This window comes from Manis javanica, chromosome 12 (assembly GCF_040802235.1).
Source record: "Manis javanica isolate MJ-LG chromosome 12, MJ_LKY, whole genome shotgun sequence".
Lineage (NCBI taxonomy): Eukaryota > Metazoa > Chordata > Mammalia > Pholidota > Manidae > Manis > Manis javanica.
The window spans coordinates 100,660,595-100,683,305 of NC_133167.1; the positions used below are offsets into that span (position 1 = coordinate 100,660,595).

At 39.0% G+C, this 22,711-nt stretch overlaps 1 protein-coding gene across 3 annotated transcripts in view; it reads left to right on the forward strand.

The window, feature by feature from the left end:
* Positions 1–2,786: 2,786 nt before the first annotated feature.
* Positions 2,787–22,711, forward strand: part of PDLIM3 (PDZ and LIM domain 3) — a 28,130-nt gene continuing 8,205 nt past the window's right edge. Inside the window, exons 1-4 of one of the 3 annotated variants that reach the window (XM_073219146.1) lie at positions 2,787–3,036; positions 10,981–11,132; positions 12,737–12,821; positions 20,781–20,848. In XM_073219146.1, coding sequence (XP_073075247.1) covers positions 2,944–3,036; positions 10,981–11,132; positions 12,737–12,821; positions 20,781–20,848 — 398 coding nt within the window. In that variant the 5' untranslated portion in view covers positions 2,787–2,943. Of the gene's footprint in view, positions 3,037–10,980; positions 11,133–12,736; positions 12,822–20,226; positions 20,415–20,780; positions 20,849–22,711 lie in introns of all 3 variants that reach the window. The other 2 variants (XM_073219147.1, XM_073219148.1) reach the window with 2 other exon arrangements.

A 22,711-nucleotide genomic window follows, 5' to 3' on the forward strand; every position in this document is an offset into this window, starting at 1 on the left:
GGGTTACCCAGAAAGCACCTCTTCTTAGAACAGTACCCAACCAAATGCACAAACTTCTCAAAGTAATTAGGACTGGGCCACTCTCCTTCCTTAGAATATTCCCTCACAGCTCTTCTCTGCTCTGCCTTGACAGTCACCTCTGAACACTTCCCTGCTGACAACTGTAGGTTACAGGAAAACTGCTCATGTCATGTCCCTGCTCTCCATGCTTTCAGCACAGCCTTAAGAATTCATCAGATATGCATTTACCTGAAAAAAATACAGTCTCTGATTCGAAAAGATACATGCACCTCTATGTTTATTGCTGCATTATTTACAATAGCCAAGCTATGGAAGCAACCAAAGTGTCCATCAATAGATGGATAAAGAAGATATGGTACATATGCATAACGGAATATTATCCAGCCATAAAAAAGAGAGAAATCCTGCCATTTGCAACAACATGGGTAGACCTAGAGGGTATTTTGCTAAGTGAAATAAGCCAGATAGAGAAAGACAAATACTACATAATTTCACTTATTTGTGGAATCTAAAATTAAAATAAAACAAAATGAACAAAATAGCAGTAAACTCGGAGACACTGAGAAGGGACTGGTGGTTATGATGGGGGAGGGGTTGGTAATGGGTGGGTAGGGAAGGTAAGGGGGATAAAGAGGTACAAAAATTCTCAATCATAATATAAGTTGGCCACAGGGATGGAAGGATGTACAGCATGGAGAATACAGTCAATGATTCTGTAACATCCTCCTATGTTGACAGATAGTAACCACACTAGTGGGGTGAGGATTTAATAATATGGGTAACTGCTAGACCACTGTGTTGTATGCTTGAAACCAACATAAGATTGTATATCAATGATACTGAAAAAAAAATAACTCATCAGGTATTACATTTATGTATATAGATGTTCCTTTTATCTAAATGATGCCAAAATGACCTGTAAAAAGGCAACAAAACAAAACCCAAAAACATATAATCCACTGTTATATAAACCAGCTATTGAGTTAAAGTATAAACAACTGATTATTACAATTGCACTACACCACATATCTTGTCTGATCTTTGTTTACCTAAATTGACCTCTGGGTGTGGCCAGTGACTGGCAGAGGAAATGTGATTTGCAATAACATAGCCACCCCAATAGGCACAATCAACAAGAATACATGATGCTTAGTTCCCTGATAACCCCCCATAGGTGGGGCACTGGAAAATGTTTGGGACCAGGAAACACCTATCTCCCGGGACTGTGATATAATCCACCCTAGAGGGCAGTCCTGGTACCGGGATTTAGGCTCTCCCAAGGCTTGTCCACTTTGCTTTCAACTCCCTGAATCTCTTTTCTCTATCAGTCTTGAAACTGCTTCCAAACAGACTACTCTATTCAAAATATGTTGCAGCTCTGCTCTCCTGGACTGATGTGGCCCTATCATAGTGAGCGTGAAGTCCACAACCTTCATTCTTGGTTTTTTTTTTAAGCATTTCATCCTTCTCTTGCCTCTGCTCCTTGAGAATCAGAACATCCTGGGACATAATGCCAGAAATACTTGATTGCACACTGCAGCACGATAGGACCTGCCCCCAACTCTCCTGACCGTTTCACCTCTACCAGGCAGACACAGACGGCAGGCAGACCTGGGTTTGTGATCTTAAGTCTACGGCTTGTTAGCTGTGTGATCTCATGCAAGTCGCTCAATTTCTACTTACCTGAAAAAAAAAGGAAATAATAATACCACTCTGATGGACGTGTCCTGAAATCGCATGAGAAAAGCAACCACGGCAGCACAGGGGCCCTAGAGATGCCCAGTGACTATCCGCCCCCTCCTTTTCCTTCAGGCAGCTTCATCTGGTGGGTGGGGCCTCTCGGTCCACCTTAGCACTCCCTCCCTCTGGCCGCAGCATCCGCATGGGCAGTCCCAACTTCTAGGTGCCTGTTATGCTGGCCTCCCATGTGTCAAAAACGAAGTTTAGAGAATGAATTCGAGGGAAGTGACAATTGCTCCAATCAAAATTAAATTATATTTTGAGAGTATTGATGGATCACCTTCTCATGTGCACTTTCAGTGGTTCATTGGATTGCATATGTTTGCATGACATTTTGACATTTACACATTGGTTTTTAGAAAAACGAATTAATCATAATATGCATAATCATGCATATTATATAACCATATATATATATATATATATATATATATATATATATATATATGAAAGTATGCAGTTAGTTGCAGAAATGCTTAATATTTAGTGAGCACTTACGCTGTGCCAGGAACTGTAGAGAAGTAGCTCATTTAATTCTGAAGGTAACCCTACCAGAGAAGTACAATTACTACTCCTATTTTACAGATGAAGAAGCCGACACCTAAGGACGTTAAAGTAACTTAACCAAGGTCACACAGCTAGTAAGCAAATTTTAGCGCACTCAAAATTGTTTATTAACTAATCGTATTGATGAGGCTTGTGTTTGGTTTTAATTGTAAAGCATAGAAGCATAGAAGTTTTAATATGTAAAGCATAAAACCTCTGCTTTTAACTTCGAATGTAGCACACTGCCGAGCCCCAAGTAGAAGATAAGCAGGAGGACAGGTGTTACTTTAAAAGAGTGCTGGAAGCTGTAACCCGAAGCCTCCCCCGCGCCCGCGAGCGGTCTTGGAGGCTGCACCCGGCCAGTGCGCACCCATGAACTCCCGCGGGTCCGGCGCGTCGCTTTCTTCCAAAGTTGGAGCTCTCCGTGGTGGGAGGGGGCGGGGAGAAGGGTAGGCCGGTGACGTCACTCGGGAGCGGGGGATAAAGCTCCCCGGGACGCAGTCCCCGCGAGGACGCTGCCTGGGGAGCGCAGTGGGCTTTCCCGCCTGGGGACGCTCGCCGTGAGCAGGGCCGCCCCTCGCTGCGCCCCAGTCCCCAGGTGCCTTTGCTCTCGAGGAAACCGCGCCAGGAGGCACCATGCCCCAGAACGTGGTCCTCCCGGGCCCCGCGCCCTGGGGCTTCAGACTCTCCGGGGGCATAGACTTCAACCAGCCTTTGATCATCACCAGGGTAGGTGTTCTCCGTTTTTTTGCTGCAGGTCGGGGACTCTGGCGTGCGGCGGGTACCCCTGGAGCGGAGAGTGGTCAGGGAGCCAGGGTGCGCTGCGTGGGTCCCCGGCTTCGGGCTCACACTTCTAGGGGAGGCAGCAACTGGCAAACAGGTTCGGAGGATGCAGAGCAGTTCAGGGAATTAACAAAGTCAGCTCCAGTGGAGTCTGCATCCTCTCGCAGGCTTTCTGAGCAGAGGTGAACTGACAGCGTGAATCCCCGCGACTCAGAGTAGGCTGGCTGCCAGGGCTCGGGGGCCTTCTCGTCCTCCACTCCCCGTTTGCTTTCAGTAGCAAAAGAGATGGGGTCCCGAGAAGCAGAGACCAAGGGGTGACACCGTCGGTTTTTTCTTGGAGCCAGACACGCACCAGAGCCCTTGCCGTGTATGGATGGAAAGGGCAGCAGGGAGCTGTTTGCACAGCACAACCTGGGTCGGCCAATTTGGAACCGCTCATATCAGTGCAGACAGGGAAAATATTACTAATGTATATTCCTAGGTTTCCAGGCATTTTGAATAGATATTTTCCAAAGTTTTAAACTTGGCTTAGGAATCATTGCCTATAACTCAAACTACAAAGAAAATGTGTCAGATTGTTTAGCTTACCTGATGGAAAGTCACCATTCAGCTTAATAACTGAAAATAGTCCTTTATCATCAAAGCCAAGCTTTCCTTACTTAATATCCTATTAGAGATACTGTCGAATTAAAACCAAAAGGAAAACTTCAGGATTTCTGTCCTGTCAATAAATTTCTAGCTGGGCTAGTGGATTTTTTTCTAACACAAGTGTTTGTCTTAATAGGAAATTATTGTTATTTCAATTAGCACATATAAAGCATAGTAAGCATAATTTAAAAGCATACACTTTAGAATATTATACTTTTAATATGTATTTTTTCCTTCTTTACTGCTTTTACTGTACTTTATAAATGTATATTTTATGATCTGATTTACTCCCATAGCTTTTTTAACAAGGTAAAACCTTTTAAATTCTGCTCTACTTATACATCTATGAGATTTGGGAATGAAAGTCTTTTTCAAATATCTCAAGACATTTACCATAAAAATGCATACCATGGAAAATTTCAACCTGTGTTCTAAAACTTTCAAAAATATATAAACATATCTGACATGTGTTTTTGTATGAGACATGAAAATTTAACATATCCCCAAAAGTGTTCCTAAGTAAATTAAGCAGAAAATGGTTCAGTGATCTGGGCCAAGCAAAGCCTTTTATGGATTTACCAAAGAAAACAGTCTCCATTGTCTCTACTAAGAAATATTTTTAAAGTATCTGAAGTATAGTTCTCATTTGTTAATACAAATGAAATAAGCTTTTGAATCAAACTGTTTCGTATTCTAAGTGTCCCCAAAATCATGCACATAGTAGATTCATGTTGAATAAATGAAAGCATATTCACTCGAACTTTTTGCCTTAGTGAACACCTAATTGAGACTATTTCCACTGAAATTATAAGAATACTAAAAATAATTTGGAAAAATACTAAAAGGTATTACCCGAAGATAACTATCAGTGTTGTAATTTGTAGTAGAGTTTTCTGTTACTTTCATAATCTTTGTGTTATGTTAGAAGGCAATGAATAAGGTTGCAAATGTGTTATTATACTCCTTTGCTTGCCATGTACCCTTCTAAGCCCCTTTTTAAAAGTACTATCTCACATAAATCTCACAATAACCAATAAGAGGAGGAGGAGGAGTAATTTCCCTTATTGTAGGTGAGAGAGGGAGGCTTCAGGAGATTCATTCACTGATAACGATCCCAAGTGGGGACAGAATTTGATGCAAGGTCTGTCTGTCTCCAAAATCTGCATTCTGAAGTCCATACAAGTGAAAAATTCTGCAATAAATGTTTGTGCCAATCCATTCATCACTTGGTCCTACTGACTGTATATCTTTAAGATGTACCATTCTTTTTTTTCTACCACTGTCCCTAGTCAAGACTGCATAGCTTCACCCTGTTTGTCTCCCCTCTCCAATACACCCTGCATCGTCATACTATTCTTGAAACTTCCAATGGCATCACCAGGGCATAGAGAATACGATGTGTGGTCTTCACACACATTCAGAGCTTTCATCCTTTTTCCCAACTCCAGCTCAGCTTCATTTCCCCCCTCTCTATCTCCTTCCCTCTCTCCCTCCATAGATAGGCAGTGGTACCCCTAGACCAGACTACTTATGGTTTCTCGAATGTGTCTTTGCTTCTGCTCTCATTTTTCTCCAGAATTCCCTTCCACCTTGTTCATCACCCTCTATGCCTATGGAAACCCAATCAAATTCCACTGCCCTGGCCTTCTTCCAGGAACAAGCATTGCATCCATTTGATTACCACAGTTTCTGACCTATAACCTCTCCGTATACCATGCCTTATGCCACAGATATTTGAGCACTTCTGTTACCTACAAATTGCATGCTCCCTGTGAGCAGGAACTTTCAAATTTGGGGGCTACTCAGTGCAGAGCCCAGTATCTAAGACATCAGATATGTTGTAGAATAAATGTAGACATGACATGAACAATTGACTAGATCATTCACTTTTACACAACTTGGTCATATTAGGTACAGATTGTGTCCTCAAAACATTCTACAATAAAGAAAAATGGGAATTGTTTTATTGTTAATTGATTTGTCTGTTTGGACAAGTCTTAAGTATGCAAAGAATTGAAATACCATTGCCTGCAGTTTATGCCACAAAAATTCCCAAAAATGAAATGTATTCCACAAGTCAGTTAAATCCATTTTTGTCCTCCTACAACTATACCCAGCCCTCCTTGCCTAGCGTGCTACAGATGCAAACCATATCAATGCTCCAAGACCCTGATCCTCTATCCCACCAGAGTTAGCTAGGGGTTTTACAAATGTTAACACCCTCCATCAGTTGAAATTACAATTCAGAAAATTCGGACAAAGGGTCCCAGCCCTATAATTGTTTACAATCCAATTAATCAGCCAAGTAAATCTTTTGTGTCATTAAAAAAGCATCAGAAGTAAGGTAAATCAAAACCAGACATTCTCAAAAAGATTCACAACTTGTTGTGATACAGTTGGTAGGAAAGCAGTATTTGGGCAATAGGTGTACACTCTGTGCAATATACATTTAAGTTGTGGATGTGGAAGGGGTTGTTATTGCAAACACCATATATAACTGGCTTAAGCATTTCACAGAATAAAGTTTAAGGTTCACATCTCAAGTGAGCTGCTTTTCTTTCTCTGGTAAAAAGGTTCTAAGGAGTCTCTTTCTTTCTTAAGACCACCCAGAAGGTGGATCTACTATCACAGCCAAGTTACAGATGGTTTGTTTTCACAAATGGTCCACTTTAGAATCAAGTCCAAGCTTCTTTTGTGTATATGATGTAAAATTACTGTTTACATCTGATGCCAGTATGTCCTTTCCCACTCAGTCCTTCTTCTTCCCAACTCCCTCCTTCCTATGCAGGGCACACCCAGGGTCAAGATCATTGTAACTGAGAATGCTATATGGACTGTGGGTACCAACACAGAAAATGTTAGTCTATCCCTAAGTTTTGCAGGCTTGAACAAAAAAAAAGTAGTTTAATATAAACTATATTTGAAATTTGAACATTTAGAAAGAAATACATACAGTTGAATGCTACCCTTTCCCAGGATTCAAGTGTATTAGAAAAGTTGATAGGAATAAAAATCTAATTTGTTTTACCAAAGACCTGTGTGCATAGAAGTGCAAATTCATATGTTCAGGGCATTCATTCATCCCACAAATATCCATTAAGTGCAGAATGTGTTGTATATGGAAGGCACTGTGGGGATATAATTATAGCTTAATGGGTTTCTACCCCCTGAGATGCTCATATGTCAGTAGAGGACATGATAGAGCCTGTCCAGGATTCCATGCAAAAAATATGGCCAAAGAGATAGGAGGAGTCGGGGGAGAGCTTACCCACAGAGTGGTACAGCGGCGGGGTGCGAGAGCTTCAGCTGTAGTTAGACCCATAAGGAGTTTCAGATGTTCATTGACTGTGTGACCCTAAGCAAGTTTCTTAGACTTCCTGAGCATCTGTTTTTTTCATCTTAAAAGACTGTCTTGCGAATTAGGTGAGATAATTGTTCACAATAATAATACAGTTGCAAAAATAATAACAATTCCATAATAGTTCCCCAACCTGGCTGCACATTAGACACAGCCGGAGTGCTTTTGAAAACACCTATGCCCAGGCCCTGTTTGCAGATTCTGACTCAGCTCATTTGGGGTGTGGCTCTAGAGTTACAGTGTAGATCTAAAGCCAAAGGGCTTTAGGTGCCAGGTGACCCACTGGAGCTTATTTGTAGGCAGTGGAGAGCAACTGAACCATGGAATTTCTCACTGCTTTGATCCATGCCCCATAGTACAGCCCTTCAGTATATACTTGTCTTGCTCCATAACTGTGTCAATCGTCTTTATCTTTATCATACAAATCCCATCAGAGCCATATCTTAGACTTCCCTCATGTCTTACAGAGTAAATAGAACAATATGATGCTTTATCTGTGATTTAAATTAGTTTTTTTTCAAACGGAATGGACGCAGGTAATAGGTTGATGTGAATAATGGAAATCATCCAAGGCACTTGTTAAAAATAGAAATTTCCTAGTTCTTCTCCTAGGGTTTCTAAACCATGTCCCCAGACTTCTGGAGTGAGATCAGAGTCTTTATGGTCAGCAAGGACCCCATGTGATTTTTCTAATCAGACAAGTTTGAAAACATGTGCTATGTGATTGGTAGTATTTTCAATAATCTCTAATGCTTTTGATATTTGAGATCCTAATGAACCAGAATAATAAGTAATGCATTGAAAAATTCTACCTCACTGTAGCTCTCACTTCTCCTAATTTAACAGAACATGTTAATAATAAACTACGAACAATAATATAAAGTAATATAAGTAATAATATAAACTAGTAAGTAATGCTGGGAAATAACATAGTCTTATGATTAACTTAACTTCCTAAAACCAGGCCAATTTAGTGGTCAATTTTCTGATCTAGCCTAGATGAACTTGAAGACTAGGAAGAAGTGAAGGCTTTCTCTCTCATCCTTCTCTGTGTAGACTTTTTTCTTTCTTATCAACTCCCTCCTTGGAGGTCCTGGGACATCAATCACCAGGTTGAATGCAAAGTCAGAAATGGATTCTGGCCTTCGGTATCAACCATCTTTCCTATTTTCCACTGAAACCACTGGTGACGTAGCTATACAGCTGCCCCAACCATAGTAAGAAGCTACAGATTGCTGAGATACTCTCCTCTGAAAAACAGAAGCAGTCTATCTTAGAGTTGTTGCAATAGTCAAAGGTATTAGAAAGAGCTTTGCAAATGTAATATTTTGGGTAAATAGAAGATAGTGTTATTAACTTCTATATTAATAGTGTTAATAAAATTTAGTCATATTCAGTATCTAAGCTCAGCACCCCAGATATCTGTTTAAAATTTTTATAGGCAGGTGCAGACATAACCCTACTTTCCATTCATCCTAATGAGACCTAAGAAATATTAGGTTTTTCTAAATCAAGATTGAGTGTTATACAACTTAAATTTATTTAAGTTTATTAGGAAAACTAGGTGAGGCTTTAAAAGCAAACACATTGAGCCATGTTTTCTCATGTTTTAATGCAAAGAAAAGCATTCTGATCTTAGAAGTTCAAAAATTGTAGTGATTTTGACAAACTATAGTTAGAAAAAATTAAAAGTTTAACATTATTTTTATCCTTACAAGTCACATCAGGAATGGAAACTTTTATTCTCTTAGCAGTTCTAGTCTGGGAGAATTTCTAGTGGAAAACAGCTATGAAATGCCACCCAAAGATGTAATAGTCCCCAGTTGTCTCACCCAGATCCTATCAACTGTTCCTCTTGGGAAATGTTCATGATCACTACAGTGAGATGATCACAGAAATAAAGTGAGGGCAATATACACTTCAGGGATGAGATTGAAGCTCTCAGACACATGAGAATTTATTATTTTAGCAACTGGATTCATTTAGATGAATCTTGGATCTCCCATAGAGCCACAAAATTAAACAGACTCAATAGCTAGTTTAAACAGTAGAGAAAAAAATGAATCAACAACTGACCCTCAAGTAAAACATTAGGAACAATCTAGTTTATCCTGGAGCAGTGTGAGGTTTAAGTAAAGTTGTATGCATTCTTCTCCTCTAAATAGTGGAAACTTGCAATATAACAATAATGGATTGATATTAATAGTCATAATCTTTGGTATGTAGGGACCAGCTCTTTTTGTTTCATAAGCTCTAATTTAAATGGCTTTTTCATTCATTTTCAATTAATTATTCACTAATTCCAAACATTGGAATATCCACTAGGGATATACATAATATTATGCATGTCCTCAAGAGCCTCTAGTCCCTTTGGGAAGACAGACAATATACAAGTAAATACACTGTCTTCATGCAGGAAATGAACAGGGTGTAATGGTAGAGAGTGGTGGGTGACGGGCTGGAGGCGCCACTTCAGATATTTGGGGGAGTCTTTCTGAGAATGTGACATTTAAGTCTAGACATAAAGGATGAGAAGGAGCAGCTGGGTGGGTAGTGGGGGAAACATTTCAGGCAAAACTAACAGTGTATGTAAAGTGCCGAACAGGGTACATTCTTGACCTATTTGAGGAACCAAAAGGGAATCAGAATAGCTATAGCACAGTGGATGCGAGGAGCAGGGATGATATAAGATGTTAGAGAAATAGACAAGGTAAGATAAGGTGAAGACTACTAGACAGTTGTAAATAGTTGGGATTTATTCAGAAATATTGGGAACATATATAGCAATCAAAAGACTCATTACCTAATACTCAACATGGAAATAGTTTCAAATTTGCCACCTTTCAAATATTTAACAACCATACCTTTCCCATATCCATAAGAATTTCTTTCATCCCCCCACACAAAGAGAAGTTCATGCAGGTTTCTGGTAGACAACATAAACTCAGATTTTGCTTTCTTACCCAGTTTAATAATCTGTTAAGAAAAACAGTGTGATGTATTTAGACCATTTATATTTAATGTAATTACTGATAAAAAAATTTATTTAAAATCTAGCATCTTGTTGTTTCCTATTTATTCTATCTGTTCTTCATTTATGGAAAAGAGACTGTTCATGGATACAAACTTCCCTTGTGTCTGCAGTCCCCAGGAATTCTAGACTGTCAATGCTAATTCACACTCAGCCTTAGGAAATCTGTTCATATTTTCAGCTGAATTCTTCGTAACCACTAGTATGGTGGCCCCATCTCTCTTGGTAAGCCTATGCTCACATCTTATCTTTCCTTGGAGGCACCCGTCTTTCCTTAGATTCCAAACTAGTGGCTTGCCTTTCAATATCAACTCTCTGAAGAGGTCATGAAAGTTTTAATTTTGTGTATATTACATGACTTCTTCTTATTAACACAAAAGTGATTCTCTTTCCAGCTTTCTATATCCTAAATGCCCCTTCATGTAATTTTAAGGGCCATAACTTAAAAAGATGCTAAAACAGTTTCAATTCAAATAGAAAAGGTCCCCAAATTTCATAAAGTTCTATTCTAAATAAAGAGTTCTGGATGACAAAAAAAAATTTCTCAATAAAACAAATTATTCTGTTTAAAGCAAAGAAAATATGATTCAAACAGGGAGTCATGCAATATGTTTTAAAGGGGAAGGAGATGTCCATAATAGATGACACATGGTTAATAAGAAACAAAGTTATATCGGATGATGGAAAAATAGAGCTAACACAATAGATCGGCTACGAGTTATTTTAAGTTAGATTTAAAATCCTACCCAGTGAAACATTTCAAATGTTACAAAGATGAAATATAAATGTAGGGCACAAAACTCAAGATACTGCAGAATACTGGCTTTTAAAATAGTGCCATGATTTCTTCTAGATTACTCCAGGAAGCAAGGCAGCAGCTGCCAACCTGTGTCCTGGAGATGTCATCCTGGCTATCGATGGCTTCGGCACGGAATCCATGACTCATGCTGATGCCCAGGACAGGATTAAAGCAGCAGCACACCAGCTGTGTCTCAAAATTGACAGGTGCTCTTTAATTAATGATGTTAAATTTGATCTGTTTTGCAGGAGGACCTGACCCAGAACTATAAATGATATCATCCTCCCACTGAGGAGTGTCACAGGACCTAGAATTTTGACAGTTTTTTTTTCTTTACTGAAGTCAATTGATCTAGCATCAGTTAAACTATTTCTAAAAGGAATTCTCTGGAGTGTCAGAATAATGAAAGAGGCTAAATGAATTTTGTTTCTGTACAACTAATCTAGTTAATTGACTATAAAAATTGAACCATTAAGGGTACTGGCCACAGAAACACCTGTACAGCATGGCTAGTTGTCCCACTGTTCTAAATGCAGTAGAGAATGGAATGGAATTTTTAAATTCTCCCCCCAAATTCTCTTGATTTGCCGAAAGGTGATCAGGTTAAAAATTGGTTGCTAATATCCTGTGTGTCATAGGTTTTTTGGTACAGAATTCAGCTCAGAAAAACCTCACAAGGTGTGTGATTGCATGAGCACATGAGGGTGTTATACAATGAGACATTTCCTGCCAAAAAAAAATTAAGAAATTGAACCCAATCTTTTGCCATCAGAGCCCTAGTCTGAAACTAATTGTGAAAATTAAGTTTGTTGTAATGGTTATTAGTGTGGGTTTATCCTGTTGCTATTGTATTCAAGTATTCACAACTTTCCCTGATGCTGTAGGAATGCAGGGTCAACTGGCCAATCTGCCATTCCGTGGGGTGAAATTCACTCTTTCCCTATTTGTGCATAACCTGTGTTCCTGCCAAGCACATGGCCTCTAAAGAGCACTCCGTCCCAAATGATACGTGAAAAAGATGGGACAAAGCCTTGATGCCAACATGAAATCCACATGGCAGATCACTCAGTCTCCTGTGGGTGGCCTTGGTAGGACTGGAGGGAAGGAGAGGAATTTTCCCTGTGGTCCCACGCAGGGTGTGCCGCCAGAATCTCCCTCTCCCAGACTGTTTCCCACATGTATTGGAGACCTACTTTCTCCAGGAACTGTACAATGTCTTTGCCTTAGTTCAGACTGCTGTAACAAAAATATCATAGACTGGGAGACTGACACAACAAACAACAACAGATGTGAATTTCTCACAGTTATGGAGGCTGGAAGTCTGGGATCAGGGTGCAGGTACAGTCAAGCTCTTGGGAGTCAGGCCCTGGTATGTCCTCACGTGGCCTTTCTTGGTGTGTGCACACAGACAGCGATCTCATGTCTCCTCCTCATTTTAAAAGGGCATTAATCCCATCATGAGGGCCCTACCTGCATGACCTAATGTAACTCAAATTCCCAATGACCCACATCCAAATGCCATGTTGGGGATTCGTATCTCAACTTACAATGAATTTGGGAGGAGGGACCCAAACATTCAGCCCATAGCAATCCTCCAGGCAATTCTGATCCACTCAGGTACACCCCAAAGCACACTAAAAATGAAGACTAATTAGGTGGGACAATGTAGAATAATGAGCAAGTAATACTGCCTTTGCTTATATGAGCAAGGGATGATAGTATTTTCACAAACATTTTTAAGAAATTCAAGTATGCTAGAGCTGGAAGTACCATTCGAATTTGGAGTTTATGAAATTTACTTTGTTTACAGGGCAGAAACTCGCTTATGGTCTCCACAGGTATCTGAAGATGGGAAAGCACATCCTTTCAAAATCAACTTAGAATCAGAACCCCAGGTATGAATTTTAGAGCAAATGATATTCATACTATTATTTCCCTTTAAGTGAAGTGGATGCCTTCCAAGAGGAAAAACTAGCAAATATAAAAAATTGGAATAAGCCATCTGATGAAGCAGTTGCCTGTCTTTACTCTCTGAGATATATTAGCCATGTCTTTTTACATCAAGAAAAAAGAAGTAGGGTTAGCAAACTCCTTGTTAAAAGACAAACATATTCTCGTCAGAAAAAAGTTGGCCATATCTAATATAGTCCACTTTCATTTTGTATGATGGACTTCTGCCAAATGGCTATGAGGTAATCCAAGAAGTTTAAGATGTTAAAACAAGGCAAAACAAAAATAGGGTCCCACCATTTGAAACAGGTGTCTCTAATCTATTAGTTATTGTGAACTTCAAATTCTTGAGGTCTTCATGCAGATCTTATTTTACATCCTTCTTTAATTCTCAATAATGGTGTTCTATAATTAAGTTTACTCTATGAAAGGAGTTTTCCAGTATGTAATCATGCTGCCTGCACAGCTGAATTATAAAAGATAAAGGATTGTCCTTTGAAGCAACTCTAATGAGCTAAATTAATCTAATAATCTGATGCTTATCTATGTCTACATTCAAAAGCTAAAAAAAAAAACCTAAAACTAAACCATCTCTCAATTGTGCTGTATGGAAAAATGCTCGTAAGGACAGATCTTAGAACCTCTAGTCAGAACTTTCCTAAGTTAGAGAGAGAGATAAAATTTTAATATAAATTTAAAATACCCTTTCTTAAACAAGTATTCCTACTACACTGATTAGATATTCCTAAAGTGTAGTTTTCCTATATAACTAATGAAAAATGAACTGAAAACAGATTTGTAATTTACACTTCAGCAGGTTGCCCTTACAGAATCATCAACTCCTGATTTTGTCCTTTAAATTTTCCAGTTGTCTCCATAAACCTGATTTTCTTGTTGGTAAAATATGTGTACATATATCTCCTAGGACTTCTTACAGATTTAAATAAAAGAACATAGAAAAGAAGTTGGCTCATAGAGACATCCAATTAAACGGGACCTCTTGTATTATTAGTGGGTGCCCCCGCCGGCCCCCGCCCCCGCCCCCACCAAGCTGTGATCAGAAGGCCCCCTGGCCTTTCTTGACAGTGAGATCATAAGCTGCCTATGTGACAGGGCTTCTTATAGTCTGGGAATGCCTTCCTCATTACAAGTTACTTTGGATTAACTCTACTTTCCTTTAAAATACAGTTCCCCAGGAGAAGCAACATCCTGAGTAGTTTAACATTTAGAGGGAATGAGTTTATTAGATCCTTGTCCTAGACTTTTGACTGGAGGGAAGGAAGAGCATGAGCCCCAAAATCACTAAGCGCAAAGGAGGAGAAAACAGGCCCTAAAGAGAGCGGGCAGGATATGGAATATTCGTGAAGGCGGAACTGGTGTGTTCCCTTTACTCTGAACCTCCCAGGCACAGCCCCCAGCAGGCACTCAATAAATAATCAACAAATGGAGAAAAGAGCAGGAGGTCCTAAAAATAAACTGCCTTTTCTACCATTGACCAGGACCAATCCTGGGAACCAGTTCTCAGGACTGCATTCTACCACCATCCCCACAGCTACATGGTGAAAGTGGGTGAGAAAGTTGAGTGGGATGTAGGTCAGGTAAGAATTCTGCTCTCCAGAGTAAGTGAACAAAAGATGAAATGGATGAGATGCGGCGAAAGGGGTCTCACTGCTGATGGTGGCTACCCCTGGCATTTGGTGTGGGTTGGTGAATAATAAAGCTTCTAGTTAATGTTACCTTTGATAAAAGAAAAGACTGCAAAAAGAAGTAACAAAGTTCTCGAGGCAGAGCTGTCACTTGTAGATCCAGCCCTTCGCAGTAATGCCGAAGCCCACCGACTTTCTCCCACCCTCATCAATATGCCACCTAGAGGCGAGGCAGGAGAAAAAGAGAGGATGTGGTGCTTGACCAAACAAAAATGGAAACTTAAAGCTCACGTGCATGCATTCATTGATCACCCAATCGCTTACATTTCCAGGACACACGGGCTAAAATTCTGAATTTCCTTTTCCATGTATAATACACTTTCAAAATTGTACTGCATCCTATTGCAAATTATTTTTCCATTCAAAATTCCTCCTCATGTTTTCAACCTGATTTCATCAACATGAGATGCTAAGACATGAGGCCATTTAAACAGATGTGCCAGCTCCCCAGTGCTCATGTTGCCGTGGCCCCTCTGGCACGGGGGTGACTCAGCAAGTATTTATTAAGCACAGGGTGAGCTTAGACCAAGATGGGAGACTGTGTTTCGCCAACATCTTTCCACAATTGGAGTTTAAGGGCAATTGTGTGAGTTTTAGCTCTAGAAAAGGCCCTCTCTGTAAATCTGTAAGTATCAATTTATGACTCTGTTTACAGTATCCAAGAATCGGATTTTAAAAGCTAATCCTAATTTTAAGCACTCTGGCTTCCTATCAATCACAGATTGACCCAGGTGTCCTCCCCTTTGGGGTGAGATGATACGGATATTTATGATATTACAAATGGGGGAAAGATAGAGGATGAGACAGGTAAGAAGAACAACAAAAAAAGGTGAAGGTCAGTTAAGAACTGCAGAAGTCAGTCAGATGAAGCTTTGAGAATTCCTTTAGTTTGAGTCATGACTAATTCTTACTGGCACCCTCTCCAAGAAGCCAGTGTTTGAAGTGCCTGGAGATAAGATCATTTCAATTCTTTCTCTAATGGACGAAAGGATTCTGACTCCAGATTTCTGCATGGTCAGTCACATAACTTGGCACTTCAGGACAGACATTCCCTACGTAATATGGCTAAATTTCAGTACCATCTCTGCTATCTGAAAATCATATAGCATAAAGTAAAATAAAGTGCAGTGATAAAAAAACAAGCATTAGATTTCACTCACAGGAAGAGACTGGAGAAAAGCTAAAATGTAGTTATGCTTGCATTCTTCTATTTTTTTAATCAATACAAAGCTATGAGAAGAGAAATCTTGCAGAGAGATATCTTTTTCCCCCCAGAATAGACAACAAAGGTGTTTCAGTGTGAGAAACAAATGCCATTAACATATCAGGCTTTAAGATGCCATTGCAGATGAACAGTAAAATGTCACTGAGCAGTAGAGTACTTGAGTTCCTGTTTCTCAACTCAGGTCAAACGTGAGCTCTGTGGCCTGTGCAATGGAAATAAAATATTCTTTTACATTTTATAAGTAATATATATTTTTCAGAATAAACCCCCACTATATCCTATTATCCAAGCCCAACTACGAATAACAAAATGCTAGTGTATTTATATCCAGTCTTTACCTTATGCAGAAGCTTAGGTTTGGGGGTCTTTTTTTCCACAGTTATAATAATTAATATAAAATTTTAATATTGTATTAGGTTTTATTTTTCCATGCTGTTATTAAATAGTTAAATTTTGCTTTTATGAATGTAGACATGAATTTGAGGCTTAAAAGGACCCTTAGAGGTTGTTTATGTCAACCCCCAGCCTTTGAATAAATGCCTTCCCTACAATCCTAAACAGAGCCTCTGAGCAGATAGACATTTTTCTATACAAAGCATTGTTCTAGAGTATGTTTTGAGCGTTCTTTGTTCTCCTTCAAAGCTTACACTCTCAAATAAAACATTTCCCTCATCTTTGTTTAATGTTAGTTGAACAACTCAAAGGTATAACATAGCTATCACAATACAGCAAAAATAGTTTTTAGAAAAAAATGGCTATTTCCTAAGTGAGAAGAAAGTTGTTCCTATTTTCATATAAAGGGCTGCATCCTTGCCATACATTTGATAATAAAGAGGGACTACATGCACAGTCAAGTGGGGTATGAGTTGAAAGTTGTTTATATTTTCATAAAATAACTTTATCCTACAATGTTCTGATAACTGGAAGGCGGCTTGCACAAAAGGAGCTTTCTTCATCTCCATTTCCCCAAAGTAGTCTTCCCCAATGAGATAAGGGAAATACTTGAAACAGATCACCGAAAAAAATCGTAAGGGTGACTTTTTCATTTGAGGGGTGAGCATGCGGAGGGGGTGGTGATTGTTGATAAATTCCAAACATAATAAAATACAATCATTTACTCAGTGTGGTTTGATCAAAATATATAATCACTTGATACAGTTTTTGCCCTTATTTCCGCACCATTTTTTCTAATACATTTATATATATATATATATATATATATATATATATATATATATGCATCTTATCAAACACGTTGGTTCTGCTGGAGCTGGTAATCACCTCAGTTCCTTGACTGAACCTTCACCTATGAACTTCTCTAAACTAGAAGTTGAAAGGTGACCCGTCTTTGAACGCTCTCATTGCTGAGCTCACACCAAGGACTGGGGAGATTGTGGTCCAGAGCTGAGCTCTCCCAGGCGGCAGCAGATCTCTGTCAAGTTACTTAGCTATTCCTCTGGCAGCACTAGCATTTCATTAATTCAAAATACTATTCCTTAATATAAAGCTCCTAACATTTAAAAATAATATGTAAAAATGCATTCATTAACTGCAATGATTATGTACTGAATTCCTACGAGATAAGAGCCCTTTGGATGCTTTTGTCTGGGTAAAATAAACACAAGAGCTGGACTATATTGGCTGTCATGTAAAATTTTTACTGGTATTTTCCAGGAAATGTAAGAAGGAACTAAAGTGGAATAAAAACTTATAATTGGCTTTGTTTTTTTTATTCTGTTTGACCATCAACAATGATGTAAGACTTGGATAGAATGTTGCCTCTCAATGCCATACTTAAATTTTTTGTTTACCTTTGGTGTATACACTTCACTGTGATTTTCTGGAATGACTCTAGCAGCCCATAAACTAATGCTTTGCAAAGCCTAAACACAAATGTTGGAAGCCTATGTTAGAAACACTTCCTTTTATGATCTGAGAAGAACATAGAGGGTTATGTTTTAACAAATTATACATTTGTGACCTTTGCTACATTAGCAAAGACTGGAAATGGCAAAGAAAAAGCTTGGTGCTGATTAACTTATGTGCTGCTTTTTTTTTTTTTTGGAAGTGCTACTGGAGATTACTTGTGCACAAATACTTCCAGAGAGGTTGCTTCATTTACAGGACAATCACCATCCATGTTCATTTATTATTTGAAGACTAAGAAGAAAACAAGGCAGAGATTTTTCTTCCCCCTAAAGCCATCATTTTATGTTAACTAATTTTTGCAAATTCAGTTTTATTTACCAAGATCTTTAAGGCATAGCATGCTTATTTAAAAAAAAAAAAGCTTGAGTCATTTTGTCCTGCCTGTTCACTCTTTTAATTAGCCTGAGAAATTGATAATCTACCAAAACGAAATTAGGCAATGGGCTTTCTGTCTTCTATCATATCAAAAACCACACATTTGAATCATGGTAATTGTCATTACTTACAATTATTTCTACTTCACTTTTTCATGCCACAATAATGGCTAACCATTATGGTTAATCATGACACACGGCCCATCTAAATTCATTATTAAATCATCCCAACAATCAGATTGTACCACTAAATAAATGTTTGACTACACAGATGTTCCAATGCTCTGGGATTCAACATTTTTCTAAAGCCGTATTTGGTTGTTCTGGTCATTCTGTGATCCAATACCAGCAACTATATTGTCACCCAACCCAGGGGTCTCAACTCCTAGGCAGTGAGCCATTTTCTGGAGGGAAGAAAATCAAATCAATAAAATAACAGTCCATTCACTCACACTATGGGATCATAGGCTTCTGTATTCAACTCAGACCTTCTTTTCAAGGTCAGGAGGCTGTTAAAATATGTCCAAGGTTAATGAGAGAAAAATTGCTCATTACCACATCACAGATTATCAGGTACCATAAGATTAGAGACAGCTGGAGTCGGATGCAGTAGGGCTAGTATTTGAAGCTGCATCCCATATGCCTCGTGGGCTTTTTTGATAGGCTTAGGTGAGGGTAGGGGGGATTTATGATGACTGCCTGCTCAAGAGAACCAAAAAAGGGCATTTTGCTGCTTGGTTCTCAGAAGGAAGTTGTTGATGTTCTCAGGTGCAAGAATCTCTGTGCAAACTCCGGTTCCACCCCTAAGAAAGGAAGACAGTCTCTTTGCAAAAAAAAGAGTGCCAGCCCACAACTTACTCATCTACAATGACGAGAAAAAAAAATGACATGAAGAATATTACAAGGTCTTTTTATTTTTTAATCAAAGCAGCGTCTTTCTAGTAACATTTCAAATAATCATAAATGTTTGTCCTAATTGAAATCTGTGTGAAACATTGGTGGCACATTGACAAAAGTAAATGAAGTTGATGTGAATGTGTGAGTAAAAATATTGTTAAGATTTATCTTACTAATTCTGCCAAATGAAAAGATTTGGAAAGAAAATTAGCTCAGGTTTATTTTAGCATTCCCTTTTGGTTTTCTTCTGCTGCTTAAAAAAAGAAAAAATTGAATAACTTTACAAAATTATACATCTGCATAAAAATGGGAAAACCTGATTCCTGACCTCAAAAACTAATAATACAGAGTTGCAGATCATTCAGGCATGTTTCGAATACAGACTTTAGGAATCTGATGTCTGGTCCTTTTCCCTGAGCAATAAAGTATAAATCCTTTTGTGAATCATATGCATTAGCTGTCTCTCAATCACTGACTTTAGTCTTTCTGGGACTAGAGTAAACACGAAGAATTCTTTAAACACACAACAGGAAATTACCAAACAACATAAAGGGGGGAGATCCTGTAAATGTTATTTCTGCTTTCATAAGGAAAAAGAGTTTTAATTTCTTTTTCCGAATTTAAAATTAGGACTTAAAGAAAATTAAGAATTTTGGTTTTTGTGGTAGACAGAGAGAAAAAACAACTTTCAGTTAGATTAGTTCAAATGATTCCGTATAGTTATTCATTAATGCTCACTCTCTTTCTGATTGTTTTATTTCTCCATTTCATAAAAGGGGGAGACTTTATTAAATTAGTAACAGAAGAGAAAAACATATGTAAGTTCTACTTGAGAAAATGTTGTGTAATACTTTTTCCCAGCCAAAAATCTCATTTCTGACACAGAATTTCTGTATTCAAATGAGTCATCTCAGATTTTCTTAAAACCTGTAAATGTGTAAGTCAGTAAAGGGCAGACAAAAGACACAATGTTCAAATTATTTTATAATTTTTAAAATAAAGTGAATTCCCTTGCACCTGAACATCCGGTGAATGAATATAGCACATGTAGAAAATTTGGTACTGGCAAAAGTTTATCCCTAACCCCTCCTTTAACCTTGCCTTTAATCTTGTAGTGGGGAAAGAAGCCTGGGTTAACAATAGCGATGCTGTGGGTTTGCTCATTAACGGCTTCATTGTGCATTCTGTGGCTCTGTGTATTTTGTCTGCCATTGTACAGGAGTTCAAACCCATTGGTACCGCGCACAACAGAAGGGCCCAGCCTTTTGTTGCAGCAGCAAACATTGACGACAAAAGGCAGGTAGTGAGCGCTTCCTATAACTCACCCATTGGGCTCTATTCAACTAGCAATATACAAGACGCGCTTCACGGACAGCTGCGGGGTCTCATTCCTAGTTCACCTCAAAAGTAAGTATCGGAGTCGGTTTCTGGCCGCCATGTTTTTAACAGTGATAGATAGTATGCTTTCTTTTCCTTTCAAAAGTCCAGCTCTTGCTGTTTTATTTCTACTTTCCTGAAGCAGCGATCAGATTTTTACTGTAAAGGCAAGCATCTAGAACATGGTTCTACTGTTCTGGAGTGCAGTCTGCCAGTTCCTGTGGATAGATGGCTAAAACAGAGACATCGCCCTGGTTCCGTCATCACCTTTCTTAGTCGTATCAATAACTGGTGGTAAATAGCCTCTCTGTACAATTATCACTCGTTAATTTTATCTAAAAATAATATCCTACTGAGGGGCTTTTTAACCTCAGGATGTGAACTTTGTTTTTACAGGATGTGAACTACTTTGAACACAAGCACAATATTCGGCCCAAACCTTTCATAATCCCAGGCCGAAGCAGGTCATAAGCTCTGAGAGTGTGACGTTTGGAATGCATGCTTCTTTAATAAATCCTTACTACTCACCCAAAAGAGTTAACTTTTTAGTTGTTTGGTGTGACTGCTCTCATTTTGAAGCTTATTTCAAAAGCAGAAGAAACGAACTCACTTAGCAGAGACGAGTAGCCAGCTACCCTCCACTTCCAAGAGCAGATAGTGGCAAGATAGAGCTGTGCGGTGTCACCCAATCATCACGTATATTTATAACTAATACCCCTGCTGCACCAAGTATCCAGAGCGCAGTGACTTTTGTAAGGCAGGTCAGGAAGGCCCAGCCAGCGCAAGCAGACCCGGAACCCAGCCCCAGGTCAGGAGTCAGGAAACGGGCAGTGCACCTTTGGGAACATTTATCTGCTTACCCCACCTCAGCACCTGCTTTTCATCCCACCGTTAGAACCCACTGGGTCATCCCAATTCATCCTCACCCTTATGTAAAAATGTGCATTCTTAGGGCAACTTGCAAAAGAAGAGAGTCCACTGGAAAAGGAACTTTTCTACCTAAGGGAAAATAAGTATAAAGAAAGGGAAGGAAGGTGTACTGGTTGCTCTCCTGGATAACTGTGCACACACAGCGCCTCAACATATGCCAGACAGTTTGGTGATCTCAGACTCCAAACCCAGCAATTGAGAAGAAGAGCAGGAGAAAGATGCCTAGCAAATACACCTTCCCCCACTAGCATGTAAGCACCTACATCCCCAGCACCTAGAAATGAGTAATGCTGCAGTAAATGCTCAATAAATATTAGATACATTTAAAAAAAATTAGATAAAGGAACAAAATCCTAAGCATACCCAATAATATTTCCTGAGAGGCGAGAAGAACCAGGCACTATCAGCCCTCTCCCATGCTAGCAACGCTGCACAATCCTTTCTTACTTCTCTGTTTTTTGTTCCCGCGTTCTCATTCCATTTTCCTCTGCATCTCTGCCTCAGTTCTCCACATTCAGCCTCCCACCTGCACCCCCAGTAACAGAACAACATGGTATTCAAAGTAAAAATGCGATTTTACTATTGACTAAATATATACACAGCTTCCTGAAGAAGCTGATTAAAATGAATATGCTCATGTTCCTTTGAGGTCAGCTGAACTGTTAGGTTCACTGACTTGAGCCATAGCACTTCAGGAAGCTTGAATGAGATGATTCCTTAGAGTAACATATCTTGCCTGTACTAAAGCCCTGTAACATTTAATTTTATAAATATTGAAGGGAAGTCAGAGAGATTGAGGTATGTAGTGCCCTTCTATTATATTTCCACTTTAATTCAAAGACAGTGATAATGACAAGCCACTCATAATTTTGTCATTGTAAGGTGCCTTTCAGAATAGTTCATTCTGGAAGAGAGGAGAGGAGAAACAGGGATGAGGGGATCCACTTAAAAAACACGAACTACACAAATCTTAAGGAATCATAAAAACACCTCTACTATCCTTTCTTCCTATGCCCCTCACTATTTGCTGTAGCTTCTGAATTTCTCATTCTCACCAAACGATTCTTCATCAAAGTGGAATTTTGAGTGGTAACATGGCAATCTGTAACTACACCATTAATGAACAACTTTGTAATCAGAAGTTGGAGATGCTAAATTGTTGATACATTAATCTCCCTGGGGCCATACTACTAGTTATGGTTCTTTTCATCATTTCATAATTAACACACCAGCATTTTCATGTCAGTATTTAAAGCCAAAGCTATAATTAAAATACATACAAGATCCAAATGATAAAATACAATGCTTTGAGTGGTTATTGGACAACTCACTTTCAGAAGCACATCCCAAGCAGTTTATACACACATCCGGGAGAAATTCACTCTCTAATGATCTAT